This window comes from Tupaia chinensis, unplaced genomic scaffold (assembly GCF_000334495.1).
Source record: "Tupaia chinensis unplaced genomic scaffold, TupChi_1.0 Scaffold139757_1, whole genome shotgun sequence".
NCBI lineage: Eukaryota > Metazoa > Chordata > Mammalia > Scandentia > Tupaiidae > Tupaia > Tupaia belangeri.
This window is the reverse complement of record NW_006199637.1, coordinates 391,826-402,815: the sequence shown is the minus strand read 5'-3', so window position 1 is coordinate 402,815 and position 10,990 is coordinate 391,826. Positions and strand designations below refer to the sequence as shown.

General features: G+C 52.5%; 1 protein-coding gene across 1 annotated transcript in view; it reads right to left on the bottom strand.

Annotated features, from left to right (window-relative positions):
- Window positions 1-3,079: 3,079 nt before the first annotated feature.
- PCARE (photoreceptor cilium actin regulator) overlaps window positions 3,080-10,990 on the bottom strand; it is a 9,547-nt gene continuing 1,636 nt past the window's right edge. The window contains exons 2-3 of the mRNA XM_006162121.1: window positions 8,107-10,955; window positions 3,080-3,278 (exon numbers count right to left, since the gene is read on the bottom strand). Coding sequence (XP_006162183.1) covers window positions 3,080-3,278; window positions 8,107-10,955 — 3,048 coding nt within the window. The remainder of the gene's footprint in view (window positions 3,279-8,106; window positions 10,956-10,990) is intronic.

Here is a 10,990-nt window from a genome sequence, read left to right as displayed (position 1 = left end):
GGGCGGACCCCCCCCCCTAAAGCAAAAACCCCAAAAAAAAAAAAAAAAAAAAAAAAGAGCTCTCACTGAGCAAAGGAAGAGGGTTTGGCCCACAAAGGACAAGGTTCTTGGGTAGAGGGATGAGGGTGGGAAGGGTGAGCAGCTGTGGAGCTGGCCTAGTCCCTGGTGGGCACCAGCAATGTGCTCTTCAGGGCAGAACCATACACAGGGGTTTGCAGAGGGCCTGGTGTCTGGGAGGGGTGAAACCTAGCTCATGTCACAAAAGCAGTTCATTGTAGTGGATTTAATACTTTTGCACAAGGCCTAATTAGTATGTAATCTGAGTCAAGTTTGGTAGTATAGTAGCCAAAAATAACCTTTGACCCCTTCACTCCTGTGCCAGCTCAGCACTATTTACCTTTGACCCCCATCTACCCCCAGCCCACTGACCTTGGCAGTCTCTTTCCATCAGTGGGGATTACGGAGCTGACTTGGAATTTCCATTGCCTTTGGGTCACTGGGCCATTAACACCACGGCTACACCAGCTCCTGGTGGCAGCTGGGCCTCTCATGATGTATAGCAGGAGCATAGCACTGTGTCAACACAATAGATGCTCATTGGATATAGAGGCCCTCCAGAGGGGCAAGATGGTGTCACGGGCTGCTCATGGCCCATGGCAGGAACCTGGAAGCCTCTGTACCCCTCTTCTGCTGCTTGAAACACGGCAGGCCTGGACATTTGCTGCTGCTTGTGGGAGGGGCACCTCTGGTCTCAGAGAACCGCCTGCCCTGCACATGCATGGAGGGCCACATATATTCCAGACCATTCCCGGACATTCTCTATGATGCTCAACCCTCCCTCTATGATGTCCTAATATGCTGCCTGGCTCCCAGTTGCCCACGCTAGCTGTCATTGCCACAGCGGGGACATTCAGCCTCCGTCTACATAACCAACCAGCCCTGGACTTCCCCGATTAGGCCCTCAAAGAGTCTGCCCAGGCTGTGACTCATTTGACTCTGCTTTGTAGAGTGTCACGGTGTCCCTGAGGTTACAATCCCTTCACAGTACCCTGGGTTCATGCACTGTGTCTCCGTCCAGTCTCCCTGCAGCTGGCGTTTTGCTTCGATCTTCAGACCTCCCAGGAATCCTGCCTCTAAACCCTAGCAAGGGCAGGGTCCACTTTCCAACCAGTCCATCTGGAAGCCTCTTCCCTGTGAGCTGGATCTCACAGGTGAGCAGGGTCTCGAAGGCTGCCCACACTGTCTGCCTCCTGCAGACAGCTCCTCCCGTTCAGCTGGATGCAGCTCACGCAGGCCCATCCCCTTGTGACCCAGGCTGCCTGCCCAGCGATTGCAGAGAATGCCCAGATCTGTATCAAGCAAGTTTTTTGAACCTGGTTCATCCTCATCCACTTACCTCAGCCTCAGCCACGCCTGGGCAGCTGTGTGTCCCCTGCCTGAGCTGGGGCAGTTCCCCAGTAGACAGCCAGCTGTGGGTGTGGCTCAGCCTGAACTGGCTGGTCTGGCTGTGGCCCGAGCACTCCTCTGAAATTAGTGCAGTGACATGAGCATACAGCTGGGGGTATGTAATAGAGGGGTGCCTTTGACGAGACAAGGCCTGTTACCCCATCTTAATAACGGGACCAGCCAAGGGGGGATTCATTTACTTGGAATCATAGTCTATTCCTGGGGAAGTGGCTGCAGTTCCTAGAACCCAGTTTAACAGGCTCCTGAGCCCAGGATCCATTTCAATAAAAAAGAATCTAAGGGCTATAATTTCACCAAATTAAAAACAAATTTTTTTTGCAGCAGATCTGGAGGACTGTGTCGTAGCTGCACGCTGCCGACGAGAATTCCTGTCTTTGAACAATCCACTGAGAGGGCATTAATTCACCTGATTCCTGTAGATTCTTTTCTAAATAGAAAGCACTCACAGGGGATGACAGATAGTGTGGCGGTTAAGGCGCTGGACTCCCACATGGCCAACTGCAGTTCAAGTCCCGGACCTGGTGGCTTGCTTTCTCACTTTCCGTTTCTGTCTCTTTCTAGTCAAATTAAAATAAATAAATAAATAAAATTAAATAAGTGAATAAACTTTTAAAGAAAAAAAGAGAAAGCACTCACAGCCTCCAGTGGAAAACTTCCAAGATCTGAGGCAAATATCTAGTTTATTGGCAGAAGCAGGTTTTTGGCATGACTGACTTTCTTCACTTTAATTTCAACTCCAGCAGGAGTTCTGCAGCTGACCCGGGAATAAAGTTGGCCAGGAAGCTTCAGAGGAGATGGGCATGCTGGAGTGTGTGTGTGTCTCCCCACACCATCTTTTCAGCTGCACGCCCACAAGGTGCGGTGAGCAGACCGCCTTGTTTGGGAGGCTTGGTTGTGCCTCTGAGTCTGAGAAGCGTGTGGGTGTCTACAGTGGCAAGAACATTTGATACGTGCTTAGGCCAAGAGGCAGCATGGCCACAGCTGTGAGCTGGAAGCCTTCGGTTTACAGCATTGGAGCTGAGCTTGGGAAGAAAAGGCGGAAGAAGATGGTGGTGGTGAGGACGGGGGGAGTGAGCTGCTTCTTAATCCCACTTCAGTCTTCTCTTCTTGGGAGCTGTTATCTTCCAAACAGTGCTCTTAAGGAGGACTTTAATGCGGTTGCCACTACTTAACCTTAGAAACAAAGCTTCCCTGTCATTTGTACGGCTATGTGTGTGCTGTAGGCAAGCGGAGGGTGGAATAATCACCGTCAGTGAAACGCAGTGAAAACAGCCAGTGCCGGACACATCTGTACACGATTTTGCTCTATTCTTGCTGTATGATCTCAGCCAGGACACGTGCCCCCCTGCACCCTGCCCCTTGGTTTTCTTATCTGCAAAACTCGAGAATATTATTACATTCATTGTTGTGAGGCCATCAAGTATGCGAATAACTGCTCTCCCCTCCCCCCGAATTAAGGCAAATCAGGATCTGGAGCTGAAAATGGCAGTGCACCTTCAAGACCTTTCCCGGACAGCTCGCTAGAGTTTGGTTTGCCTGCTGTCCATGGGACACCCTGGATGCTTGGCTTCCTGGGGTGACTGGTATCAGTGTGACCCTCCTGGGCAACCTGTCAGGCCAACTCCTGCTGCAGCTGTGCCTCTGCCTGGGACTTGTCCTGGACAGGGCTGGAGTGGGCCTCCCGCTGCAGCCCGTGGCCCAGCACGCAGAGCTCTGGGGGAGAGGCACGCCTGCTGCAGCCGCCCTGCAGTTCCAGGGCTGAGGGGCTGCTCCAAGGCTCTGCGTCCTTCTTGAGGCTCTCGTCACTGCTGCTGCTGAGAGAAACACGGGCATGGGGTCAAACACTCCTCTCTGTGTTCCTCTGGCCCACTTCCCTTTTCTGGACTCTGCTCTCTGTCCCCCCAGCCCTCTGGCACACAGACCAGCTCACCCTCAGTGCCAGGCCTCTGCCTGCACTAGCAGAGCTGCCTGGCTGGTGCTGCCCTTGCTGCTGCCTGCTGTGCTGGGCACCGTGGGAACCGAGCTCAGCGCATTTCAGCTGACAGGTTCAGTCCTGTTCTTTCCCCTGATACCCAGGATCTTGCTGCTCAGAACAAAGCAACTCCCTCAGGGCTCTGGGAGCTGGGCCTTTATTTATTATTATTATTATTTTTATTTTTCTGAAGGACTTCTTGTTTAATCAAGGGCTAGGCTTAGCTAGTTGAATTAAAAACAACAACGAAGAAAAAGCCTGTTTCTTGCAGCTGTTACCTTTTTCCTGAATGGAGTAAAAGGAAAACTGTTTAGCCCAGGCCAGGCCCAGTACCTGGCCAGAAGAGAGCGTCCCAGCAGCTGAGGGACGCAGCCCGGAGGGGCTCGGGTGGGAAGGGAACACCACACATGGTCCTCGGTGGGACTGGGCATGCTTTATGAGCACAGAATGGAGGTGGTGGCAGGCACGGACAAGCACAGCGTGGAAGGGAACCAGTTCAGAAAGCCCCACTAGCCACAAGCTGGCAGGCTGGCTTCAGGATCCCCGGGTGGAGGTTGGAGTTTGGCTGCCTGGGTTCGAGTCCTGGCTCCTCCACTTACCAGCAGAGTGCCCCAGCATGTGAATTAATCCCTGAGCCTTAGTTTGTTCTTTGTAAAACAGAAGTAGTGATAGTACCCATCTATCGGGTAGTTGTAGTATCCATACTGGCTGAAGTGGGTAAGACTCTTAGTGTCCTAAGTAGCACAGAAGTGCCCACATGGACAGCTGTCACTGTGCTGTTGTCTTGTAGAATCGACAGCCACACGTGGAATGGACTCTGTTCAGGCATTGCCCTATCACACTGCAGGGGGGCACCTTGGCTCAGAGAGTTGAGGCCTTGGTCAGAGCTTTCAGTTGTCACCTTTGGGGGATCAGAGCGCGGTACAATGGTAACACATGCAGGAATCACACTCGAACCTCCCAGAGACTGCCTGGCCCGCGTGCACGTGCTCTTGGTCTGGGCTGGCTGGGGCTGGAGGTGGATGGTGGCAGGAAGACCCTGCTGGGGGTGCCTCTCTCTTTCTCTCCCTTTTCCGCCCCTGTCTCTTGTTTTCTCATGAAAGAAATAAATGATTTAAAATAATTAGTCATATCATGGCCAGGACAGGACCCCAGTGCTACACAGCGTAGAGCAGAAGGCCCTTTTCCCTGCATGTAATGGCCCATTCTTGCCTGTGCGGTGAGCTTCATTACACAGTGCGCTCACTCTGTGCAGTCAGAGTGAGAAGGGCTTTGCAGAACCATCAAGGGACAAGCTTGCATATGGAGCAGAACGAGATGAGGAGGGTCAGAGGTGAAGGGCTGGGTGGGTACTGAGAGTAGCACATGCATGGCTTTAGGGCAACGAGGGACCCACTGAGCGTCTCAGCCACTCAGCCATACTGGTCTCTGGCTCCTTCACAGGTCCCTGTGGTTGTCAGGGGACTTGTGTGGTTTGTGGGCCATGGTTCTGACTTACGTTTTCTGCCACCCTTTGTGGAGCAAGGCAGGCACATGTGGGATGCCCTTCGTCCTTGACGCAGCCCTTTGCTGCTCCCTGACTGGAAGCCTGGCAGGAGTGGGGGGCACGGGGCCCAGGAAAGGCTGTGGTGAGCAGGTCCGGGGAGGCTGACCTTGTGGTCTGAATGGTTTGGTCTAAACTGTGTCTCCCCATCTCCCACAAGATTTCACGTGTGTTTGAGCCTCAGACTGAGAGGCTGACTTTCCTGGTTGCCACCTTGTGACTGGGCTTCTACCTCTTCCTGGAACTGCTGGAGAGGCAGTCTGTCTACCCACTGGCCCACTGGCCCCTGGGTAAGCTCGACCCAAGAAACAAAGTGGGGGCTGCAGAGAGTCCTTGCCTGGCCAGTCTAGGCCCAGTAGAGACTAACAGCACTGCATCTGAGGGCACAAGTCTGGATTCTTGAATCTACACGGTGCCCTAACATTCTGAGGCCTGGAGACTGGGGACTCCACTAGGGACTTCAACACATAAATAACAGTTAAGCTCAGTAATTGAGCTTCCTAGGTAAGCCTCCCAGGACTGCTTCCTATCCCCTGGGCCCCAAGACCAGAAGGATATAAACATCATCCTTTTTCCTAAAAAAGGGGCTTGTGCCTAGCACAAGGTGAGAAGGGCTCTGTTCATGTCTGAGTGCAGGCCACTTTATCCTGCAAGCCTGCCTCAGCTCAAGACATGATGGGTGTGGTTGTGTCTCTGCAAGTCCCTGCTTGTGGAGATAGCCTGTTCCAAACCGTCTCTAGTTCTCTGGCACCGGCTTATTGCACAGTCTTGGGGACATCATGCCCAGTTCCCTGGTGGTGTTTCCCCATATGCAGGAAGAGATGCTTGCCATCCAGAGTGGCAGAGGCTTGGAACTCTTGCAGATGGCATGCTTCTGCTACCAGATATCAGCTTTATTTACATTTGGGTGCTGGGTGCTGGGTGCTGGGTGCCAGGCGCTGGTGAGGTGTGGTTTACAGAGAGGCAGGGGTCAGGAGATGAGTCATCATGTGACCTTGGGAAGGCTCTTGTTTGTAAATCCTCCTTTCTTTCAAGCTACAAGTACCCGCCACCTCCAGGTATTGAGATTCAGGACATAAAACAACCTTTTAGGCTACCCTATTCCGAGAAAAAGCCTGAGAGAAGGGCATTATTTTCTTCTTGAACAATTTTATGTTACTTTATTATTGCTCCTGCTGCTTTAAAATGTTAGTGTTTTTAATTAATGCCATTTTATTGTCCCTGTTCTCTCAAGCTCTTCTCCTGAAGGGCACAGTTTTAGAAATCTAATAACTGAATAAGTGGCTAGTGTGAGGAATAATGCATTAACATTTATAGAGCTTCTTAGATGAAAGCTACTGTGCTGTAGGAAGCTCATTTTAGATTTAAGAAAAGAGCAGCGTTACATTAAGATTCTTGCAAAAATAATCAATATTTCATTTCTTTCAAGTGGCTGGGGAAGTTTATATAACTATAATAACGTACAACTTTCCTGAGATAATATCTTTATTTAAAATGGACTGCTGAGTACTTTGTAAAAAATGACCGTTTGTGCCTGGACAGATTGGGAAGCCTGCATCACGTGCCACTCTGGCAGAAATTAACTGCTCATCTACAAGATTGGGGGTCAAGCAAAGACAGCAAGGATGGGTGTGGGCTGGGCTTTGTCTGATCTGATACGAAGACACGTTGAAGACACGTTGACAAGTGTTCTCTAATAGGCCTCAGATTTATATTCTTTTCCCATGGCACAAGTTTGGAAAGGGCATATTCCTCCATGCATTCTTCAAAAGAACCCCTTGAACATATGAATCCTTCTTTTAATGCTCAGACAACGACTCTAGTTGGACTCTTCCTCATGGCAGCCATGTACCCAGGCCTGTGTGCATGGCTGGGCCAATGGCATGCAAATCAACTGCCCCAATGAGAAACACATATTTCACACTCAGTCTGGCGAGGGCAAGGGTGGCTGCCCTTTGTCTGGATTGTGGTGCTTGGTATTCATGAGGTCTTAGTCTACACACCTCTGAAGGTTTGTAGAGTGGGCTAGGCTCCTGGATCATTTCCACTCCGACCCCTGGAAGCAGCCATTCTCAAGGTGTGGTCTGGGGATCCCTGGAGATCTCTGAGACACTTTCAGAAGACTTAAGAGGGTGTGCTATTTTTATCATGATACGGGATGATGCTATTTGGCCTTTCTGCTCATTCTCTCTTGAATGTCGGGTGGAGTTTCTAGATTCTATATGATGTGTGATATCTCAACAGACCGCCTGACGAAGCAGATCTGAAAATCCAACTGTCTCCACTAAGCTAGACTCCAAAATGATTTGCAAATATGTAAGATAGCACCCCTCTTTTCACTGACTTTTTTTTTTTTGGTTATAGAAAATACAAGAGGGCCTCAGAAAGTTCATGGAAGATGCACATTATGAAACACTGTGCATGCTGGATTTCACATCCTTTTTTACACCAAAATCGACTCACATCTTAATTGCATTTTTTCATAAACTTTTTGACGTCCCCTCACATACTTTTCATGAAAATATATTATTTAGATTAACATATGATGGGTTTATCAAAAATATTCTATTTCTGTTTTAACTTCTAATTCAGTAAAAATTGATACATATAACCCACATACTCAAAAGCTCTTTGAATTTTTTAATCATTTTTAAGAATTCAAAGAGGCTCTGGGACCAAAGAGCTTGAGAAACTTCCACCTACATGCTGTTCTACTGCATGGAACCAGAACCGACAGAAACCAGGCTGCTGGGTCCAGATAGGGTGGAGGTGAGCCAACCTTAGGAGCAGGTCGTTTACTTGTTTCCCTACCTGTATATAACAGCTGTAGGGTTGGCTTAACTTTATTATTATTTTTTTAACACAGAAGAGCTTTTTTTTCACTGATAATCTTTCTTAGGAAGCTGAAATGTGTAACAGATAAAAACACAGGCACTCAAGGTTGAAGGGAGGCTGGAACCCCCCTTCCTCCTCACTTATTTAACATTGATTGATTGATTGATTGATTGGATGACTGTTCTCCCAGAGCTCAGTTTGAACACTGCTGACCCGGATGATACTAAGGACCAATTTCCTCTGGTCCTCTACTCAAAGCAATGAGAGGGCAGCTGAAGACCCTCCTTACCTGCTCTGGCTGAGCTGGGCGTCACACGAGGTGCTGGCGCGGCTGCAGACAGGTCGGAACCCCGGCCGGCGGTCTGAAGCTGTCCTTCTGACGAAAGGCAGAGGGTTGAGGGCACACAGAGCCATTCTCCTCTGTGAATCCGCCCTCAGTCGGGGTCCTGAGTTGCTCCTCCAGCATCCTGCTGGGCTCCCAACAGGGTCCCCAGCCTCTGGTGGCAGCGTTGGCAAGGTCAGCGTGGAGAATGGCGATTTCGCTTCAAACAGAGAGGGGGAGGCCGGGCAGAAAATGGAACAGGTATTCCCAGATATTTTGGCTGCGCTGGCGAGGCAGTCTGCAGAATCTCTTATCTCCTTGCGCGCCCGGGAGGGGGACACTGGGGGGGATGCCGAGGGGACAGAGGAAGGGGAGCTTGCCCCTGTGGGCTGTGTAGGGGTACTGGAAACCTTGCCCTGAGCCAGCGGGGTCACCGGGGGCGGGGGCGGTGGGGAAGTTCGCGTCTTTGCTGTAGGCGGGCTCAGCACTCTGGGGCTTGCTGGGGGACTGGAAGGCCCGGAGCTGAGCGGTGGGCTGGGGGGCCTGTGTGCAGTGGGGAGACTGGGCGGAGCAGATCTGGGGGAGGTGGGCAGACCTGGGGACCTCTTGTCTGCTTGGGGCACCCAATGTGCCTTCCTGACCACCGGGGGGCTTCTCTCTCGGCTCTGCTTTGAGGCCTCCGGAGAAGGTGGCCCTCGTGCGGGTCTGGCCAGGCTGGATTCTGAGGTCCTGTTTGGCCCAGATGTGGCGCTGGAGTGGTGCCAGGAGCTTGCCCTCCGCGCAGGCTTGTGAAAGCTGACGGCCTTCTCTGCTCTCCCCGGGCTCTGGGCCCCGTTCCCCTCCTCTGGGCTCGGGGCTGTTGCGGCTGGGTGGTTCGGGTCCAGGCCAGGCTTTCTGGGCTTGCAGGTGCTCCTGCTGCTCCCCGGCCCGGTGCTGCGGGTCCGGGTGGGGGTGGCAGCGCTTTTGCTTGGAAGCAAGTCCATGGGGCTCATGGAGGCTCGCAGCTTTGGAGAAGCCCACGTTGTCCTGGCAGGTCCTGTCACTCCCTGCCCTGGTACATGGGTCTCTTCAGGAGAGCTCCCCACTGGCTCACTGCCTTCTGGGGGCACAAGGGAAGTGAATGATTTGTCCATCAGGATTTCCAGAGGTGGTGGGGGAAGCTGCTCTGGGTCCTCCTCGCAGCTGACCCCACTTTTATAGGCTTGTGCCCTGAAAAGAGGGGGGAGGATAGGCATGAAGGGCCTCCAGCCTGTGCCCACTTTGGGAGAGTCTCCACCTCCCATTGGGGAAATTTGGGGCTTAGGATACAACGGGGCAAGCCCCCTGTAAATGGGAAATCTGGGAGGCATGATGGGGACGCCCCACCTCTTGAGGCAAGGGCTTGACCCAGAGTTTTTGGAATCCTCCAGCGTCCTTGGACTGTCAGTGGGACTGAAAGTTTCAATCAGTCTCCTGACTGATGTTCTGGTGGGACAGCCCCTGACATTCCAGTCCTTGGGCTCAGGATCCAGACTGTCCTTCTCAGCTGATGAGATGGCATTTGGGGGCTTCTCAGCCTTCTCCTGCCAGGTCTGCTCCCCCTCAGGGTGGGGACTGCATTTCCGCAAAATGTTCTTATCCTGACTAGGCAGGATGCTGAAGTTCTTGGTGAGGGATGCCTTGAGCTTGCTGATGGGGTTGGCAGGGCTGACCTTGCAGTTGGTGTGGGAACACAGAGCTGCTGCTCGGGGCTGTGGGAGTTCTTCCTTGCTGTGACCCTGCCATTTGGTACCCAGGGCGTACAAGGCCTCCAGCCTCTGAGTGAGTTCTCTCTGGGCCCTTTGCAGCTCCTGTAGGGTGGGGTCCTCCATGTCGCTCTTAAGACAGCCTTCTGACTGGGACCTCCTTTGCCTCTCAGGGGCCCTTCTGCTGCCACTAATGGTGCTAGGTCTGGGGGGGACCACTGTCCTCCCCTCCTCCTCCTCAGCCCAGTCCTGGTACCCAGAGGGCAAAGGGACAAACTTGATCCTCTTGCTGATTGCCTCCTTCATCTTTAGAATCATCTCCTGGGCCTGGGGGCTCCTAAGCCTTCTGGAGCCTGGCTGAAATAGGCTTTCTGGGTCCGCAGGAGAAGTCCACGGCCTTGACTGTGGAGCTGTTTCCTGCCATGAGCGTGGACTCATGCTGCTAATTTCATCTCCCTCCTCCTCTGGGCTGCTGTCCTCGTCGCTCACAGATGAAGACCCTAACAGCCTAGAACCTTTAAGAAGATACGTCTCTGCGGGGACCCCAATCCCAAGGGACTCACACAAAGTGCTTTTGCCTGGCTCCAAAGTCCTAGAGGTCTTATTTTCTGGGCCTGGGCAGGAGGAGCACGGGCTCCTTGCTTCACCTTGTGCCGCTGTCTGAACCTTTGCCACAGGTCGGCTAGAGAGTGGGCAGCTCAAGGCTCTGTCCGAATCTACCTGGAATGCATGTTGCTGCTGGGCATGTTCCAACAGCCTGTCCTCCATTTGGGGTGAGATCCCCGGGTTCCAGTCTACAGGCTCCGGTACAAAGTCACAGCTGGCTTGCCTGCCCACCTTGTCCGTGGGCAGCGAGGACTCATTGTCGACACCAATGCCACTGTCCTCAGAACACAAGGGTAGACCCTGTGCCCCAGGGTCACTGTGGCCACTCGCCAGGCTCTCTAGTTGTCCCAGAGCCCTCAGGAGGCGTTCATCCACACCCCTCTTTGTGCTCAGCTTGTCTTCCAAGTGGCTAGCAGTGGAGTGGAGGTAGCTGCTGGAGCCCTCCAGGAAGCTGCCGGTGAGTGAAGCCACCGTGCCGTTGAGCACCTGCAGCTTGCAGACGGTGTAACGCAGGAGCTGGC